Raw genomic sequence first — 17,916 nt, 5'->3', positions numbered from 1 at the left:
AAAATCGGCCTCATTTTCGAAGTCGAGATTTTGATGCCAATAGACGGTCTGGGTTCTTAGGATCCTGAGAGAGTAGGTCCTTCACCGATCTGGCCGTATTTGTCCAAGATATAGCCTTCCTAAGATATGGATTTGCGTATCTTTGAAATACAGGTTTTTTCTAAATGCTATATCTCGACTAAACAGCTGCCGATCTGGGCGTGGCATGTCTTTTCGTGATCGGAAAAGTCCTGCGAATCAACTGCCATTGTAAAAAGGACATAATTTCTTCACGATTTTCGCTAAAAATCATGATGGTTACATCATTAAATTTTCAAAAAATCGGCCTCATTTTCGAAGTCGAGATTTTGATGCCAATAGACGGTCAGGGTTCTTAGGATCCTGAGAGAGTAGGTCCTTCACCGATCTGGCCCTATTTGTCCAAGATATAGCCTTCCTAAGATATGGATTTGCGTATCTTTGAAATACAGGTTTTTTCTAAATGCTATATCTCGACTAAACAGCTGCCGATCTGGGCGTGGCATGTCTTTTCGTGATCGGAAAAGTCCTGCGAATCAACTGCCATTGTAAAAAGGACATAATTTCTTCACGATTTTCGCTAAAAATCATGATGGTTACATCATTAAATTTTCAAAAAATCGGCCTCATTTTCGAAGTCGAGATTTTGATGCCAATAGACGGTCTGGGTTCTTAGGATCCTGACAGAGTAGGTCCTTCACCGATCTGGCCCTATTTGTCCAAGATATAGCCTTCCTAAGATATGGATTTGCGTATCTTTGAAATACAGGTTTTTTCTAAATGCTATATCTCGACTAAACAGCTGCCGATCTGGGCGTGGCATGTCTTTTCGTGATCGGAAAAGTCCTGCGAATCAACTGCCATTGTAAAAAGGACATAATTTCTTCACGATTTTCGCTAAAATTCATCATGGTTACATCATTAAATTTTCAAAAAATCGGCCTCATTTTCGAAGTCGAGATTTTGATGCCAATCGACGAACTGGGTTCTTAGGATCCTGACAGAGTAGGTCCTTCACCGATCTGGCCCTATTTGTCCAAGATATAGCCTTCCTAAGATATGGATTTGCGTATCTTTGAAATACAGGTTTTTTCTAAATGCTATATCTCGACTAAACAGCTGCCGATCTGGGCGTGGCATGTCTTTTCGTGATCGGAAAAGTCCTGCGAATCAACTGCCATTGTAAAAAGGACATAATTTCTTCACGATTTTCGCTAAAAATCATGATGGTTACATCATGTCCGTGGCATGTCCTTTCGTGATCGGCATATCATTAAAATACTGGTTTCTTCTGTACGACAGAACTGAGTCAGTCAGTCAGCAAATGAAAGGAACAAGCGGAATATAAATGACAGCTTTGATACTGTGCACAGTGTGATTGTTGATCGGTTAACTCGACTCACTAAAGTGGTTTAAGGTTTATGAATACATTAGAGAATATACATACATATGTGTAGTCTCCCTTCCTTGAAAACACACATTTAAATTGTTTAGTTAAGTTGCGAAAGCGTTGTTAAATCATTTTATTTTCATTCCACATTACATATGCACACTCTTGGAGAGTTTTAGTACTAACATATGGTTACTTAGCATATGGTCCTCCCATACTACTATCCGGTCCTGTGATCGTTCTTCCGACAGAGCTTTGCGCACTTGCACTTTCACTTACACTCTCTTCTCGCACTTACAGTTTTACAGTTTTAAGATAGATTCGAGTACAGTTAGAGATTCTCATAATAAGAGACGGGGCAGGGAGAGAGATAGAGAGAGCGACAAAAGACGAGTAATGCTTATAGAGAGGAGGCAAGATGGGGCCAAGTAAATAACACAAGTACATAGTTCTTTATATATGTATATGTATATAGTATATGTATGTATGTATGTAAATTTATGTGTATATACCACGAAGCGAAAATAAATAAATATTTATGTATAGTTTATATGTATATGGTATATGTATAGATTTGTAGCGCTGTTGCTAATAGTTTCACATATAAAAATGTTTTCCGTTTAGACATTTACAACATCGAGTACAACTATAATACATATGTATAAGTACATTCATTTATATGTATAGTTTTAATGTATATAGTATATATAGACATCTAACTCTTTAGATCTTTATGTAGGGCACATAGCTTCATATATATATTCATGTAGATGTATATGTATATGTATATGTCTGTATGTATGTAGCGCGGGCGTGGGAGTGCGTTTACTTTTTTAAAGGTCGAGCAGTAGGACTGATCCACCAAAAAGATCGAGAGTTCCAGTTCTTCCTTGAGCTACTTTCTTTGGTTATCGGTTACGGATCAGCTCCACTTAGTTTAGTTGTGGTTTTTTTTTTCGAAAATACAGAGAGGCTAATAAGCTTCGGATAGTGCAGGAGGTGATAGGTTATCCTTCATTTTTGTTTGCTTTGGTTTGGTTGGGTTTGGTACCCACTGGTACATAGGTATGCAAGTTTTGAAAGGCAGCACGGGACTACTCGGACACACATATGCACATGCTATATTTGCAGTACAATATGTGTATCATATCGTATGTCTCTATATGTTTTAGGCTGTGTTTTTTAGTGTGTGTGTGTGTTAGTGTGTCTAATCGTTAATGGTGGTAATCGTGGATTAATGGGCGGCACTGATTTTGTGTTAGTTAACATTCGCTATAAGTTTTACATACGTTTACAGTTTGCTATAATCTTAATGCATATTATTTTATATTATATTATATTATATTAGATTTCTTTGGGTTGCTATTGGGGGTCGGGTTGGGCTTCTTGGTTGGGATCTGCTTGGGAGTCAGTGCTAACTAACAGTTCTTTACAATAAACGTACATTGGGGAAAAGTGCTTTCAGGAGGGGCGGCTTTCAGGTTGAGAGAAAGCTTTCGACTAAATATAATTTACAGGACTACACACGTTCTTGACTAACGCTGCTGCTGCTTCTGCTTATGCTAGTTCTTCTAGTCATCTACTTCTTCATCTTCATCTTCATCTACACATCTTCTTCAGAATCCTGACCTTAGTGATCTTTCTTCCTTTCCTTTCCTTCGGTTTCGTTTATACCGTTGTACTTTTGCTTAGTTTTGCTTTGTGCTGGCTGACATGTTGAGCTTTTACTTTGAAATGGTTTTGCCTGCTGTGCTGGGGAACTGCGGGCGAATAATAGAGACGGACAGAGAGACACAGAGATACAGATAGAGAGTGAGAGATAGAGATAGAGAGTTAGAGGGTGACCTTTGGCAAGGGCGTGAGCAGTTCAAGATGCAGACGTAGCTGTAAATTAGCCATTGGCAGGAGGACTAGGAATTAGGATTAGGAGAACTAGGAACTGGGAGCAGGATACAGGATACAGGATACTGGAGTAGGGGCCGGTTTTAGCTGCGCCTACAGATCAAAATAAAACTCAACAAGCATTGCCTAAAACTGGTTGACCTTCAGCTCGTTGCCCTGCAGCTGGACAAGGCGGAAGGCCTCCCGTATGGTGGGCGTCATTAGCAGCTTGAGATTCTCCTCGGCCTCGCCGGGCAGCGAGCGCAGCAGCTCCATGGAGGCCACCACCAATTGGGCGAGCGCCGCCCGCTTGTAGTTCGAGTCCTTTAGAATGCTGCTGGCCCGCTGCTGCTCAATCTCCGGCGATATGGACTCGGCCTCGGACTTGGCCTGCCGATTCGTATCGAACGGATTGTTCCGGCACTTTGGCTGGAATTCGCTGATCAGCGTGGTCATCGTCACGTTCTCCTCCTCCTGCAGCTGAACGCATTTGCTGGGCGATCCACCCGATCCTGAGGCCTCGGTCATCTCGGCATCAGCAGTCCCATTGCCATTCCCGTTCAGCGATATGCACATGGGTTTGCCCACCATTTGGTGAGCATGGGGGTGGATGTGTGGGTGCGGATGGTGTGGCGGCGCCGCCATTGGGGGCTTCTTGGAAGCCGCCGCCGTCGCTGACTGTTGCTCCGGCCCCCGTAGCCTGCTGCTGCTCGAGCCCGTCTCGAGGTCGTGCAGGGCCGAATTGCTCAAGTAGAGCTCGCAGACCAGATTCCAGGCATCCTGCAGGCAGAACAGATACCGCACAAAGTTCTCCTTCTTCTTCACGGTGGTGGTGTTCAGCCGCGAGCAGGACTCCAGAATGAAGTTGAGATCCTCCGGCCCCAGGTTGTACACCACAATGTCGTTGAGGTGCGAGTCGACGAGGGCTATGTAGTAGATCATCCAGGAGGAGGTCATCTGCTTGTACAAATTGGCCGCGTACTCGATGTTGGACACCTTCTGCATGAGGAACTTGAGGCCAGGCCGCGAGTCGAACTCCAGGGCGGACATCAGGTACTGCTTGACGCAGCGCAGCAGTATCTCCTTGGACCGAAAGTCCAGATCATAGTCGTGGCTGGGCGTGGCCGCCGCTCCCGCATAATTGTCGAAGATGCAGGTGGACACCGCTTGCGGTACGCACTTGAGCCGGGACAGCAGCAGCTTGGCCACCAGCTGCAGCAGCATTTGGTTGGCCAGCAGCCCCACCACCAGATTCTTGAACGGAATCCGTATAACAAAGTTGTCAAGATTCGAATTGAAGCCATTGTTGAGGGGGTACAGCAGGAAGGAGTAGCTCCGGTCGTCCGACAGCTTGCATTGGCTTCCCGCCCCCGTACCGGGTCCCGTGCCACTGGGCCCCTGTCCCTGGCCGGGCTCCCGCTGATTGTCGGACAGGAAGACCTGCTGTGCCAGCGAGTAGATGCGGGCCAGCTCCTCCAGGCTGCTGTCGCGGCGGGCGGCCACCTTCACGTTGGCACAGTCCCCGTAGAAGCTGTTGGACTTCTCGTGGAAGGCGAACGAGAGCTGTCGCAGCGGTGCGATGGTCACGGTGCAGGCGCGATGGATGGCCGAGCAGGCGATCATCCACTGGGACTCGTTGAACAGCATGCCCGTCGATAGGATGACGTGCTTCAGGCAGGACACCGAAATCCGTGCAATCGCCTCCTGTGACTGCGCAGCGCACTCGATCAGTACGAGCAGGAGCTGCTTGAGGGCCAGTGTCGCCGAGCTGGATATTTTGGTGGGGGACTCGATGAGGTTGCTGCTGCCGGTAGAGGTGGAGGCAGCCCCGGCTGAAACTGGGGGCACCCCCGAGCAGCCCTTGCTCTGCTCCTCGCTAGCCGAACTGGAGCTGCTGTCGTACCGACTGCTGTCGGGACCCGCCTGGGTTGTGGGATTAAGATTCAGATTCGGCAGCTCCTGCTGTTCGATCCGCTCCGTCACGAACTTGAGCTTCGAGTAGATGAGATTATCGGCGGGATGGACGATCTGGGCGAGACGCGTCTTGGTCCCAGCGCCCAACCGACGCTGCTCGGGCACAGATTTCTCAATAAACTCTACCACCAGATCGGTGGTCATGCAGCAGCAGTGCTTGAAGTTCTTCTCGATCAGCTGCCAGGAGGCGCCCGTCTTGTTGATGTACCGCAGCCAGTCCTGGATCATCGGCACCAGCAGATGATTGATGCAATAGAACCCGAAATCGATGCCCGGCGTGGCCAGCAGGTTCTTGAAGAGCTTGAAGATCGTCTGCAGAATGGGCGCCTGGTGCGAGTAGGGACAGACGATCAGGGAGTTGGTGAGGCCATCCAGCAGGAGGAACCACACCTTGAGCACGCCCGAGGGCTTGTCCATCTCATCGATCTTCACGATGGTGTCCTTGTCGATATGCAGGGAGCGGTAGGAGATCATGTACTGCTCGTTCCGTGTCTGCAGATAGTCGTTGCCAAAGTAGGTGAAATTCTCCATCGAACTGGGGATGTTCGCATCGATAATGTGCGTGTACGAGATGCCCTTGATCTTGTACGTGGAGTGGAAGTTCGGGCACTTGGGCATGCTGTACATGAAGCCCAGAATGCTGGAGCAGCGCTCCAAGAAACGTAGCGTTTCGTGCAGGAAGTCTGTGGGCCTGAAGGCATTATCCTCGTCTCCTCCGCCAGCTGCTCCTCCTCCTGCGCCATTACTGGAGCCGGTACAAGAATTGTTGTTGTTGTTGGTGCCACCGCCTGAGATCTCCAGATAAGAGAGCAGACACAGAATACAGTCGAGTCCGGCGTTGGCAAACACCAGCGTGTTGTCCGAGTCGAGAAACACCCGAAAGATGTCAATGATATTGCTCATGTTGAGCATTCGGCTGCGGGCATTGCGCAGCGTTCCGAAGAGCGGCCTCCAGCCGGAGCGTATCTCGGTGCGATGTGCCTCGACCACTTCGTAGAGACAGGCCACAATCTGATCCTGCACATCCACATCCGTGTCCATGCTGAGGAGATTCTCAAAGGGCTTCAGTAGGGCCTCGTTAAAGTGGAAATACGGCAGCTCGGATTGCTCCACCAGCAGTGCCGTTATTATGTCGTGTATGTACTCGATGGCCCGCTTCGAGATCATGCGATCCCTGTGGCAGGCGGCATCCATCAGATGCGGTCCCGTAATGGCCCACACCTTGAGCACGTGCAGCAGCGGCCTCGAGCTGCGAAACACCTTGAGCGTCACGTCTCCGATGCGATGCAGGAGCAGCGACATGGGCAGCGAATCGAGCTTCTTCCAGCCCTTGCTGGGCCACCAAACGCGCGTGCCCTTGCGGGCCACCTGGCTCTTGTACAGCTGGTCGCGCGAGGCGCGGCACAGATGTTTGAGGAACTGGCACAGTGACGGGAGGCTGAGCCGTTCGGCGGCATCACTGAACAGATTCTCCGCCTGATGGGACAACGCGCACAGCACCTTGGAGGTGTCGCACTGGCTCAGCAGCACCGTCTCGTTGGTGCCCGAGTAGACCTTCAGTATGCACGTGATGTTCGTGTTGGGGCTCTGCATGGGCGCCTGCAGGAAGCTGTAGACATCGACGCTGCCGCGAGAAAAAGAGAGATATTTGTATAGTCTTTTGCAGATGGACTTCGGAGACTGCCACGCCTTACCAGGTCTCATCATCATCGATGGGTATCGAAGAGAGATTCAGCTTATCCTGGGCATTGCCGTTGCTCAGCTTCTCGCCCGTCTCCAGATCCCTGCGACTGCTGCCTGGCGATGCGGATATGGATGGATTCTGCATGCTAAAGATCTCATGCTCCAGCTGGCTCACGTGCCGGCAGACGGCAAAGATGCTCGGCCAGCAGTCGGCACTGTAGCTGCCCAGGTTGAGCCCACCTGTGAGCACCACATCCATGGACATGGCCTGGCTGGCGGAGATGCGCGGTCCCGTGGTCTGGCACACATTGGAGGCCAACAGATTGAGGATCTTTCCGGCTAAATGCTGCAGATTGAGACTGTTGCTGAGCGTGGCCGCCTGTACCAGAAATGAAAAGATTATTTATGGTTCTTTTTGGGGTTACTCAGAGCAGACAGATCTTACCGAATGCAGTCCATCCAGGCACATGGCATACAAGGCCTCACCGTTGGACTTGTTCGCCTTGGCCTTTACTCTCAGTGTGCGTTTGGACAGAGCCACCAGCTTGTTGGAGGCAGACGTTGTCTGCAGATCCCCCAGCCCCGAGCTGAGCACAATCACCATGGAGTCCCAGCAGCAAGTGAGGAGGCGGCGGCACAGTTTCTTGGCCGCCTCCCGGCGCTTGTCGTGCTGCTCGTCATCGCTGTGCTTTACCTGCGTGGCCGTCTGCAGGCGCTGCCACTCGGAGAGCATCTGTGTGGCCCCCAGGCCACCCGCATCGCACAGCATATCGACGAGGGCGCACCGCGGCCCAGTGCCCTCCAGCTGTTGGCGAGACATGGCCTCGAGGATGTTGCACATGGTCACAGATTGATAGAGCTCGCAGAGCCACGGCGATGATAGGTAGACCAGAACGCCCGTATTCTGCACGGAGGTCACGAACTGCTGCTCGGACATGGGCACCAGGATGTCTCGATTGGGGGGCGCCGGAAGAGCCTGATCGTAGTAGCCGGCGCGCATCAGCTGGAGGCTGAGCAGCAGGGAGGAGTAGATGGCCAGGTAGATGCCATCCGCATTGATGGCCGTGAGATTGTAGTCAAAGTCGGAAAAGTTCATGCTGTTCTCCTGGCACACAGCCGACGCGAATTCCTGCATGGCCTCGTCCAGCTCCACGCAGCTGCGCAGGCGCAGGAGCTTCGGCACCAGATCTTGCCGCAAGGCACGAGCAAAGTCCCGAGCATGCTGTCGATCATTGTCGCTGTCCGTACGGATGGGCATAACAGGGGCCTCCAGGTGCGAGTAGGGCCAGCGATTCTCCACGCGCGACGTCTCATCACTGGAGCTACTGTGCTCATCGTCCTCGGGCCCCTCCGTATCGCCCGAGCCATTGGAGGCCCCGTCCTGCTCGTTCGGCGGCTCGCCATCGCTCTCCGACCCCGAGGAGGTCTCGAAAACATTCTGACGGAACTCCACAATGGCATCCCGATAGGGTGCCGGCAGGCGGGCCATGCTCTGGTAGGTCAAGGGTCCCGAATAGTCGGCGTCTTTCAGCAAATCGTGGCGGGAGTTCACGACCTGGACAATCTGATCGCTGATCATAGATTCGGTCAGCTCGCCGCTGCACAGCACCTGGAGGCTGTCCAGCAGGGCCACCATGCACTCGACGCTGGCCTGGAGGCTGGCCTCCGTGCAGGCGCTGCCCCCGGAGCCGCTGGCTCCGTAGGCGCACTCCTCCATGGCATCCACCAAGCTATACAACATTTTTTTTATAGATTTTTATCTCGTTTTGTTTCTCATTTACTTACAGTCTGAACAGGGCCATTTCATCGCTACAGCCCTGGGCCGTGTTCTTGTCCACGTACAGGATGACAGCCAGATCGATCAGCCGCTCGGGGCTCTTGAATATCTCGCGGACACAACGCAGCGGCTCTGTGCGATTCTGGGGCGACGGCAGCAGCAGCATACGATGGAACAAAGCCTCCAGCATAGGACGCAGCGAACCGTGGGCCCCGGCGATGCGCAGCAGCTGAATGGCCGTCAGGTATACGCATCGTGCCTGAGGTCCGTCCAGGCCAGGGCCCGTAAAGAAGCCGCGTGCCTCATTCTCAATCATGTGGAGAGCGTCTCTGCAACAAAAATGGAAATGGATATAAGAATAGTATAAGAGACGATGGCTGCCGCCACTCCAGTCCACTCACTTGTAGGTGAACTTTTTGTCCAGATTGATGCGTCCTGGGGAGCCCAGGGCGGCGGCCAATGTGGGGCAGAACTTTTGCCACAGGAAAGAGGTAAAGTGCGGATTGGCATGGACATTGCGGGGCAGGGCCGAGCTGAGGGTCAGTATGCATTCGGTTAGGTAGAGGGAGCTGTGATTCTCGCACTTCTTGTTCGGCGATGTGTTGACATTGGGCTCCACCAGACGGCTGCAGAGCCACTGCATCACGGGTATCACCTCGTTGTAGACGGCCGAGGCCTGCGTCTGGGTCATCAGGCCCGCCGGCGCCGTCTTCTTCACCTCCTCGGCCTCCTCGATGAGAAAGGCGCAGAAGGTGCGCAGGCATTGGGAGGCAGCCGCCAAGGAGGCCGCCTTGGTGGCCCTGGAGCCCATCTCCCAGCATTCGCCACAGCGTGAGAGTATCTCGATGAGCAGGCGCCCATTCAAGGTGCAGGCCGGGGAGCAGGCCATGGCCAGGAAGAGCCGGAGCACATTCACCACGGTGTCCTCGCTGCTGGTCGATGGCAGGATGCCATTAGTGGCACGCAGCAGCTGCGATGGCAGCCATACGGAATCGTCCTCGGGCTCAAGGCCAATATAGAACCGTTCATCCTTGATAACGCGCTGTAGAAATCAAACAGAATAAATACCAGAAGAAATACAGAAGAATGTGGATAAACAGAAGAGAAAGCAAAGGAAAGAGCCCCCTCTCCTCTCAACAAGAGAGGCTGCCGGGTCTCCAGGGCACAAGAGATTTCCGAACAATTAGCCAATCCAATCCCCGGGGGCCACACAAAGAGTACAAAATATGTACATATTCAATGATACATCTCCCCTTCCCTTTCCTTCGCTTTCCTTTCCTTCCTTCCGGATCTGATTGTCCTGCCACTTACATGCAGCCCGTTGAGGCCCATCGTGATGAACTTTGGCCGCTTGGTGTCCAGTGCCATCTGCAGGGCCGTGAAGCAGACCGAGCGCAGCTCGTGCGACGGATCCCGGTGGATGCCATGCTGGCGGTACAGTTTATCTGCAAGAACATAAAGCACAAACCATCATCGGTATTGGAACATTACAGCCAGCCAATCCATGGCCACTCGTAAAAACCAAACAGTAAAAACACTCAAATTTCCCCGCGATAAGCGGAAGGTGATTAAAATCCAAAAGAGTCACAAAGCCACAGAACCAGAGAGCCACAGGGTGTTTTTCGGGCGAGGTCCAGACAGAGCCCCAGCACTTGACCAAATTATTGCCTACATTCCAGCAAAAGCCACAACGTCAACAACAAAATCAGGAAGAGTGCGTATGGAAGTGGGAAATACCCTAAATACTGGTTATATTTTACTTTTAATCTCTTTATACCCGATACTCAAAATAAGTGTAGGGGTATATTAGATTTGTGGTGAAAATGGATGTGTGTAACGTCCAGAAGGAATCGTTTCCGACCCCATAAAGTATATATATTCTTGATTAGCATCAATAGTCGAGTCGATTGAGCCCTGTGTGTCTGTCCGTCCCTATAAGCGTCTAGGGCTCAAAGACTATAAGAGCTAGAGCAACGACATTTCGGATCGGACAGATCGGATCATGTTTTAGCCAAAAGAAACAAATCAAATTCAGGGGCTGTGACACGCTCAGACTGATTTTCTGTCTCTCTCGCACGCACTCGTCGTTTAATATAAGCAGCGTGTGCCAGAGGAGAGCCATACTGACTAAGTATCGGGTATAAATATAGAGTTGCGGCAACTCACAACGTTCCCCTCGTTATTATTATCTATTGCTGATAAATGCCAAAATTGGAACAAACGAGCGGGAACAGGTACATTTATACCAGATACTCACTCAGTCAGCATGCCCCCTCTCCGCCAGAGGGCGGACACTGCGCGATGAAGAGTATGCGAAAGAGAGGGAATGAGTAGGCCACTGCAATTTAATTTATTCATTCTGGCTATAACATTTGATCCGATCTGATTCACAATCGGCAATCTGCTAGATATGGTTATTCTCTATGATTCTGCGTTTTTGGTTTTCTCGTATCTTCAAAATTGTGTATGCCACAGAATTTCGTCGTTTGTGAGGGCCGGAAGGAACGGAATTTTGTGTGTTTCGACACACATTAAATATAAACTTCAAGAAGTTTCACAGCGGGGTATCATTTTCTCCTGACCAAAGAATCTATTAGGACTCAAAAAAAAACCCGAATATGATCGGATATTTCATAAAAGCTGGCTGGGTAATACAACTGCAAATGGAACGTGTTGATGGCAGAGGATCTATGATGTAGTAGTCAGATATTGCTAAAATTTCTAACGTAAATATATTGTCTTGTTTTTTTGCAGTTTAAATGTACATATGGCAATGCATATGTTTATTGATATATGTATAGCTACCTAAGTATGTAGCTATGTAAATATATGTTAGAGTTATCTGAACCATCAGGAGGTTGCGAGTTATCAGGGCAATGGGTCGGACAGAAAGATTTTAGCATGGCTTGTCTACTATGTTACAATCCTTCATAGAGCCGCAGATCAAAACGATACTAAAACGAATATGCTCCCCCCACAGCAACAACCCGCCAAAAAGTCATAAAGGAAGTGGAAATAGTAACGGTGAACATTGGCAAATGGCAACAACAAGCGACAAAAGGAAAGAAAGGCGGAAAGGCATGATGAACAAAAGGAAATTGCGTCCTCGCATGTTTTCAATATCGCTAGCTCGCTCTTAATCATTTTTGTTCTCTCCCTCTTTTTTGTCTCTCTCAGTGCTAGGAATACACGCACACACAAACACACACACACACATATATACATGCATAAAAACACATACCGTAAGCAATTTGTGCCGTTTGTCGCAACGCGTTATGCTTCGTGCCCGTCGACTCCTTGATAATTAGCAGAAAAAGGTCCTCCATATTGCACTGGGAGAGTAGGGCCACGGCCACCTCTCCGTCCTCCGTCCTTCGTCCTCCGCCCTCCGTCCCGCACTCTCGCTCTCACACCACCTAGCTGCTGTTTGCGTTCTGTTACTGTTGCTCACGGAATGTCGTGTCCCGTTATGGGGTGTGGTATTGTAGGCCTTGCTGCTGCTGTTGTTGCTGCTCCTGCTTGGTGCTGCCTTTTGGGGGGTGGAAGGGAGGGAGCCTTAGTTGGCGAATGCCTCCTTGCACGCCATCAATAACAACTCCATTAATGCCGATGTGGCTGTTGCTGTTTCTGCAGCTGCTGCTGCTGCTGTTGTTGTCGCCTGTCAAAATTGGAGTAAAATCAATAAAATAACCAAGAGGGGATTGGATATTGTTTATGTTAGATGCCGCCATATGTGCCCCCTTGAAAGTGCGCTCGTAGCAGTGTAACTGAATATCTGTGTATCTGTATCTGTAACCGTATCTGTGTACGTGACTCAACATGTCATCCCATGTTCGCAAAAGTTTGCACTGCATTGCATCTCGGGTGCACCTTCAAAAAGTTCAAACAGTGTGTATCCGTTTTCCTTGAAAACTTTTCGTACACCAACACACACTTACACACACACATACACAATTACACACGCACTGCACTAGCTGCAACGGTGATTTTCAATGCTGCTGAGAAAAGTCGTCTCGTACATTCCATATGCCACAGACCCAGACACAGACACAGACTTTTGACATAATATGTATTTTTATATGGTTTATTGAATGTTTTTTAGAGTCTTGAGCCATTTACCATATTGAAATAAAACTTCCTCGATAGCGGAAGGTTGAAGGTGGTATTGAACAACTTTTCACTTGCTGCCTGCCACTTGTGGTTTGATGTGTGAGCCGAGCGGATGGATGGATCCGCTTTCTCCTCGATTCGTGTTTTTGTGTGGTGCCTCAAGCTACTGCAGTTGCCGTGTGACACCACAAATGTTGTTCTGGGCTGGTAACAAAAAGCGGTCCATTACGCAGGAACAAAACAGAGCAGAGCATAGCTAACAGCTATAACCGTTAGTTCTGGGCGATGCGCATGACCGGCACCCAACAGCTGTTTCAGCATTGCTATCGATAACTGGGCCAGGGATATACCATGCTAGGAATCTGTTGTGTTCAATAGACTCTTTTCGATCTTTTAACAAAAGAATTTAATCGATTGATAGACTTTATAGATTTTAATATTAATCAGGGTGTTACAAAAGAATAAACAATAAAAAACATGTCTCAACCGATTTTGATGTCAACCGATGTCTCGGCGCACGACATCATGCTTAAATCGTCTCGGTCCAGACCCACATCATTGATGTTTCGATTCTTGTCGAACTCTAGATGCCGCAGAAACTTGCGTCGCTTCTGCACAGCCAAACGGCGTACGTTGCGAGACTCCTCTTGGCTAATTGGCGGCTGTCCCTTGATGGGCAAGTGCTTTGAGTAATTCATAGTCGACAATTTTTTATTTCCGTATTTGCTTTCCGATGTTATGTATGACGATTGCTCAATCACATCTGAATAATAGAGGCATCTCCGTCTATGTTTGATTCTATGAAAACTAGACGATCCGAAAAACAAAGTTCCAGGAAGGTCTGTCCACAGACCTGTCCACAGGAAAAAGATCCACAGCAAACTCCATTCCATCTACGGGCTTCTAGAGAGTCTATAATTCTATGTGTTCTGTACCATTTTCCACTAGGTGTTTCTTGCTTTGACCTTCCACTGATCTAAGGACAAACTATTTTAAATGCCATTAATTATATTTCGCATCGGCTTAAATAGTTTGACTGACAGTTAAAATTAAGACAAAAAAAAGTGTATGATCAGGATTCAGTTGCATATCAAAAAAACCATTCTTTGCTCTCAGACTAAAAGCGACGAGCACATGGCGTGTGTGCGTGTGCAGGGGTCCGGGTCCCGATTTACTCCTTACTTTACTGGTTTCGACTTCCAAAGGCCGTCGTTGAGGAAATGGTACGTCTCAATACCGATGCCTTTATTCTTGGCCAAACTACGGGAATAGATCGGAGAAGGGAAAGCGTTTTTTAAATCTAGATCAGCCGTGAACCACTTCCCACTTACATTTCTTCTGTGGATAGCGTGAGCAGACCGATGGCCAGCGCGTGCTCTTTGCCCTCGGCCATGATGGCCACCACCGTGTTCTTCTCAGCCGGCGTCATGCAGGCGCCCGGCGACGTCAGGCCAGGGCACATGACATTCGCGCCACTCAAAACAAAACGAATGGCACCCTTGTCCACCTGCTCCATGGTCACAAAGTAGGGAAACTTGTGGAGAAGGCGCAGCGTCGGCATCCATGGGCCATCTCGGTGCCGGAAAAATACTTGCTCGCCGGCGCCGTTTAACAGAAGCTCGATGTGGTCATGGCTGTCGGGAGGGAAGCCGTAGGATACATTTTATACTCCCTGTACAAACAGGGCAGGCAGGGCACTCTCAACTTACCATTTGGCAATGCGATACGAGTCCTTCTTGGGCAATATCAGATCAATGTGTGTCTCTAGCTTGGGATAGGCTTCCAGCAGCTTGGCACGTATGCCTTTCTGTACGGACGATTTAAGCTGTTGTATGGACGAGATACTGTCCTTCTCCTCGAATCTAGATATTCATAAGAATTAGTGCCAGCTCAACTGCGTCACCAACCCTCCGATTTTATACATACTTTTTGAACATTTTGCTAAAAATTTTAATACCCGGGAGTGCTGCAGCTGATGCTAAAATGTGGGAAACAGTGTTGGCAGATTTTAAGAGTCACCATAAGCTAGATTGAAGAAAAAAAAAGCTAGAATAAGCTAATATAATGGATAATTGAATTCTATTGATATTTTATTTTTTAATTATTAATTAAAGTAATGACATGATATTATCCATTATCCATATTATGCTTGAACTGGACGCAATATGTTTTTTAGCGACAGCATGCTGGCTTAATTCGCACAACTTGGCCCCAATTGTTGCTTTACAAAAGCAGCAGTACGATTTTGTGTGGTCAGTTGCGTAGCCACTCCCTAAACTCATCGAAATTTAACCAGAAATTGTGGAAATTTTGTTTATGTATATAAACATTTTAATGAATGTAAATGGACATTTATGCACAAAATTGGATAATACCAAAATACGAACAACAAATATGATTTTTGTCCGATTTCTCGATAAAAATTAACAAATATTACAATACAATCGAAAAACAAAAATATTTTGAAGCCAAAATAAGCTAATTAAAATTTGAAATAAGCTAGATTTCAAGCTGTAGGCAGCTTTAATATTTTCAAGCTATTTGATTTTAGAATAAGCCAAATCTAGCTCAAAATAAGCTAAAATGGCAGCAGTGGTGGGCAAACGATAATAGTACTATCGATAACATAGGTGGTCGGATCGATGGTATAATCTGAGAGGATTGCGACTGCTTGCTCGGGACGTAAAGCAGGAATATTTTTGCAGGATTTCTAAGAGCTGATTTCTGATTTTTTATTGAATAAAATAAAATTGTATGAATTAGGTTGCAAGTTTATTTTAGCAATGGCTTCACTTATTTATGCATCGATGTATTGATATATTTATAATCATCCCTACAAAAGGTGTGTCGGCATATCGGTTCCAGATAAAACCATGCTCCAGGGAGACCGTTTACGGTATTTTAATACTTTTCGGTAGTTTTGGAGGTAAAAATTAAACCGGCGGTATATTTACGGTATATCGGTATATAATGGTATATTTTGTCAATTTCATCAATCTATTAATTTAATTTTCAAAGGCTTATAGAAATCCAATAAAAGCAAGTATTAGAATAGGCCACTAATCGGATAAAATTATGTGGGCATGGTTGAAAGTTCTATCTAGCTAGTAAATTTCCACGAAAGATCAAAAACGAGGAATATGTAAAATAGAACTTGAATTCGTCAGTATATTTACGGTCTATTTTTTTAAATGAGACAGTATGTTTCGTTATATTTCTGATGGCCGGACGGTATTTTTTTGTCGATTAGTCCGCGGTCACACTGCCAAGCTGGCTTTGTTTTCAATTTGACATTTTTCTATTAAATGGATAATATAGTTTAGTTTCTTATATATATTTGGAGAAGCCTGTTGGAAATCTTTTTTTTTTTTTAACAATCCGTACAACAGCAGAATGAACCCAAACGGCAGCAACCAGACAGCGGGTAAGGCATTCTTTTGGTTAAGGTTTCGTTCTTTCGGCTGACTCTATCCAATAATCAAATTTTCCGCGACTCTAGTTCAGCCATCAGCAAGAGATATTGTGCAGAACTTCATCGATGGCGTGGACACTGGGTATGTGCGTGCAGATCTAGCCGATGACTGCATACTCAGCCTTTTCGGGAGCCAAATTAGGGGCGTCGTGGCTGTGACGGGCTTCCTCCGCACCCAGATATGGAACCGCTTCAAGCACATTGGCTTTGAAGAGGCCCGCCCCTGCACTCTATCGAAGGAGGTATTCATTAAGGAGTGGTACGGTCCAGCTTTCGAGCGAGTGCGCCGCCGGATGCACGAGCAGAAGGAACGAGCCCGCGCCATTTCGGATGGACGGCGCATTGCGGTGGCCGATTCGGACGTGGAGGAGGAAGTGCTGTCACCCAGTTCCCCCCATCTCGCTACACCACCACGTCCGGCCGTCAGACCCGCCGTGGATATGCTGCAGTACGTCGAGGCCAGGGGTGTGATGGAGAACGTCGAGGGGAACAGATATGACGGCGGCATTCAGCTGTACAACACGCAGCACGTCCTGTTGACGCTGGGATATCGTCAAACTGCGACGGCCAACATTAGCCTGCGCGACATTGAAGTCTGCCTGGCCATTTACGAGAACTACCGCACATTTCCACGGCAACGCCAACGCGGATCTGTTGCCATCTCAACCAATCCCCTGTCAGATGACGAGGCCGAGGAAGCAGCCAGCTACCATCCGGCAAGCCATATGAGCAGTGTGCGGCGTATTCTCTTCGCTGGGGCTGAGAGCGGGGAGCCGGAGGATTCAGTCGAGCCCGTTCCAGTGGAGCCCTCTCGCTCCAGCTCGCAGTCCGAGGGCCAAGTGGCACGAATCCGGCCGCCGCGTGCTGGAGATGGCACAGGAGAAATGCCCGCCAGTTCCAGTTCTAGACACACAACACGCAAGCGCCGCCAGCAGCGTGAAACCGAGGTGGCGCCCAAGCGCCCGGGACGCTACGGCATGCGCTTCTAGGACCAATGTTTAGGTCCAATAATCAGCTTTTCATTTAAGTTTCTTATTAATTAGTTTCGGTTTTAGATCCCGCTAGCACAATTTGTAAATTAGTCTATGAAATTCGCCCTTATATATCGGCATTTTTGTATGCCATGCATACGAAATCCCATCCCACACCCCAAACACATTCACCCAACACCCGCGCCCACCGTTTAGGCAAGGCAGGAGTATTCTAGATGCTAAAGACTGATTCCACTTATTTGGGCAACACACTCCCCTATTCCCTAATCACCCAACCCACTATTCTCGATTCCACAATTATGTACTGTGTTTACATAAATTCTATATTATAAACTTATTTATTGAATTTCGATGTTATAAATTAAACCAAAATCATGAAATATTGTTTTAAATATTTTAGTCAGCTGTCTTCAGAAAACTGTTCTCACCAATGCGAACACTTAGCCGGGGTCGCAACTTTTTGAATGGTGGATGTATTGGCTGTATTCAGCAAACTGTTCTCACCAATTCGAACACTTACCCGGGGCCGCAACCGGTTGTATGGTGACTGTATTGGCTGTTCCATAAAACTGTTCTGTCGTGAGACAAATCCCATTTAAATATTTAAATAATCGAAAAA

General features: G+C 48.2%; 3 protein-coding genes across 3 annotated transcripts; 1 reads left to right on the top strand and 2 right to left on the bottom strand.

The window, feature by feature from the left end:
* Positions 1 to 1,504: 1,504 nt before the first annotated feature.
* LOC108164615 (brefeldin A-inhibited guanine nucleotide-exchange protein 3) lies at positions 1,505 to 13,167 on the bottom strand. Its single transcript, XM_017300455.2, has 8 exons — positions 12,843 to 13,167; positions 11,965 to 12,381; positions 10,035 to 10,168; positions 9,125 to 9,765; positions 8,732 to 9,052; positions 7,392 to 8,676; positions 6,958 to 7,325; positions 1,505 to 6,887 (listed from the first exon to the last, which is right to left on the bottom strand). The coding sequence occupies exons 2-8, from the start codon at positions 12,047 to 12,049 to the stop codon at positions 3,437 to 3,439; spliced, it is 6,285 nt and encodes a 2,094-aa protein (XP_017155944.1). The 5' UTR covers positions 12,050 to 12,381; positions 12,843 to 13,167; the 3' UTR covers positions 1,505 to 3,436.
* A 654-nt stretch (positions 13,168 to 13,821) lies between these two features.
* On the bottom strand, positions 13,822 to 14,868 carry LOC108164959 (malignant T-cell-amplified sequence 1 homolog). The gene is made up of 4 exons (XM_017300967.2): positions 14,760 to 14,868; positions 14,543 to 14,695; positions 14,165 to 14,467; positions 13,822 to 14,093 (listed from the first exon to the last, which is right to left on the bottom strand). Exons 1-4 carry the CDS (start codon positions 14,768 to 14,770, stop codon positions 14,012 to 14,014), a joined length of 549 nt encoding a protein of 182 aa, XP_017156456.1. The 5' UTR covers positions 14,771 to 14,868; the 3' UTR covers positions 13,822 to 14,011.
* A 1,221-nt stretch (positions 14,869 to 16,089) lies between these two features.
* Positions 16,090 to 17,677, top strand: LOC108164945 (cell cycle negative regulator roughex). Its single transcript, XM_017300934.2, has 2 exons — positions 16,090 to 16,257; positions 16,333 to 17,677. The coding sequence occupies exons 1-2, from the start codon at positions 16,227 to 16,229 to the stop codon at positions 17,292 to 17,294; spliced, it is 993 nt and encodes a 330-aa protein (XP_017156423.1). The 5' UTR covers positions 16,090 to 16,226; the 3' UTR covers positions 17,295 to 17,677.
* Positions 17,678 to 17,916: the final 239 nt, after the last annotated feature.

Source organism: Drosophila miranda, chromosome XL (genome assembly GCF_003369915.1).
Source record: "Drosophila miranda strain MSH22 chromosome XL, D.miranda_PacBio2.1, whole genome shotgun sequence".
Classification (NCBI taxonomy): domain Eukaryota; kingdom Metazoa; phylum Arthropoda; class Insecta; order Diptera; family Drosophilidae; genus Drosophila; species Drosophila miranda.
The sequence above is the reverse complement of the archived record's forward strand: the minus strand, read 5'-3'. Positions and strand labels throughout refer to the sequence as shown.

What these genes read in the sequence shown, in the direction of transcription:
- LOC108164945 (XM_017300934.2), top strand. Translation starts at nt 16,227, where the DNA reads ATGAACCCAAACGGCAGCAACCAGACAGCGG. An exon ending in CGGCAGCAACCAGACAGCGG is followed by an intron (nt 16,258 to 16,332) that starts GTAAGGCATTCT and finishes CCGCGACTCTAG; the next exon opens with TTCAGCCATCAGCAAGAGAT.
- LOC108164615 (XM_017300455.2), bottom strand. Translation starts at nt 12,049, where the DNA reads ATGGAGGACCTTTTTCTGCTAATTATCAAGGAGTCGACGGGCACGAAG. An exon ending in GAAATGGCCCTGTTCAGACT is followed by an intron (nt 8,677 to 8,731) that starts GTAAGTAAATGA and finishes AATGTTGTATAG; the next exon opens with CTTGGTGGATGCCATGGAGG. An exon ending in ATCGATGATGATGAGACCTG is followed by an intron (nt 6,888 to 6,957) that starts GTAAGGCGTGGC and finishes TTCTCGCGGCAG; the next exon opens with CGTCGATGTCTACAGCTTCC.
- LOC108164959 (XM_017300967.2), bottom strand. An exon ending in TCGTATCGCATTGCCAAATG is followed by an intron (nt 14,468 to 14,542) that starts GTAAGTTGAGAG and finishes CCCTCCCGACAG; the next exon opens with CCATGACCACATCGAGCTTC. An exon ending in ACGCTATCCACAGAAGAAAT is followed by an intron (nt 14,094 to 14,164) that starts GTAAGTGGGAAG and finishes CTATTCCCGTAG; the next exon opens with TTTGGCCAAGAATAAAGGCA.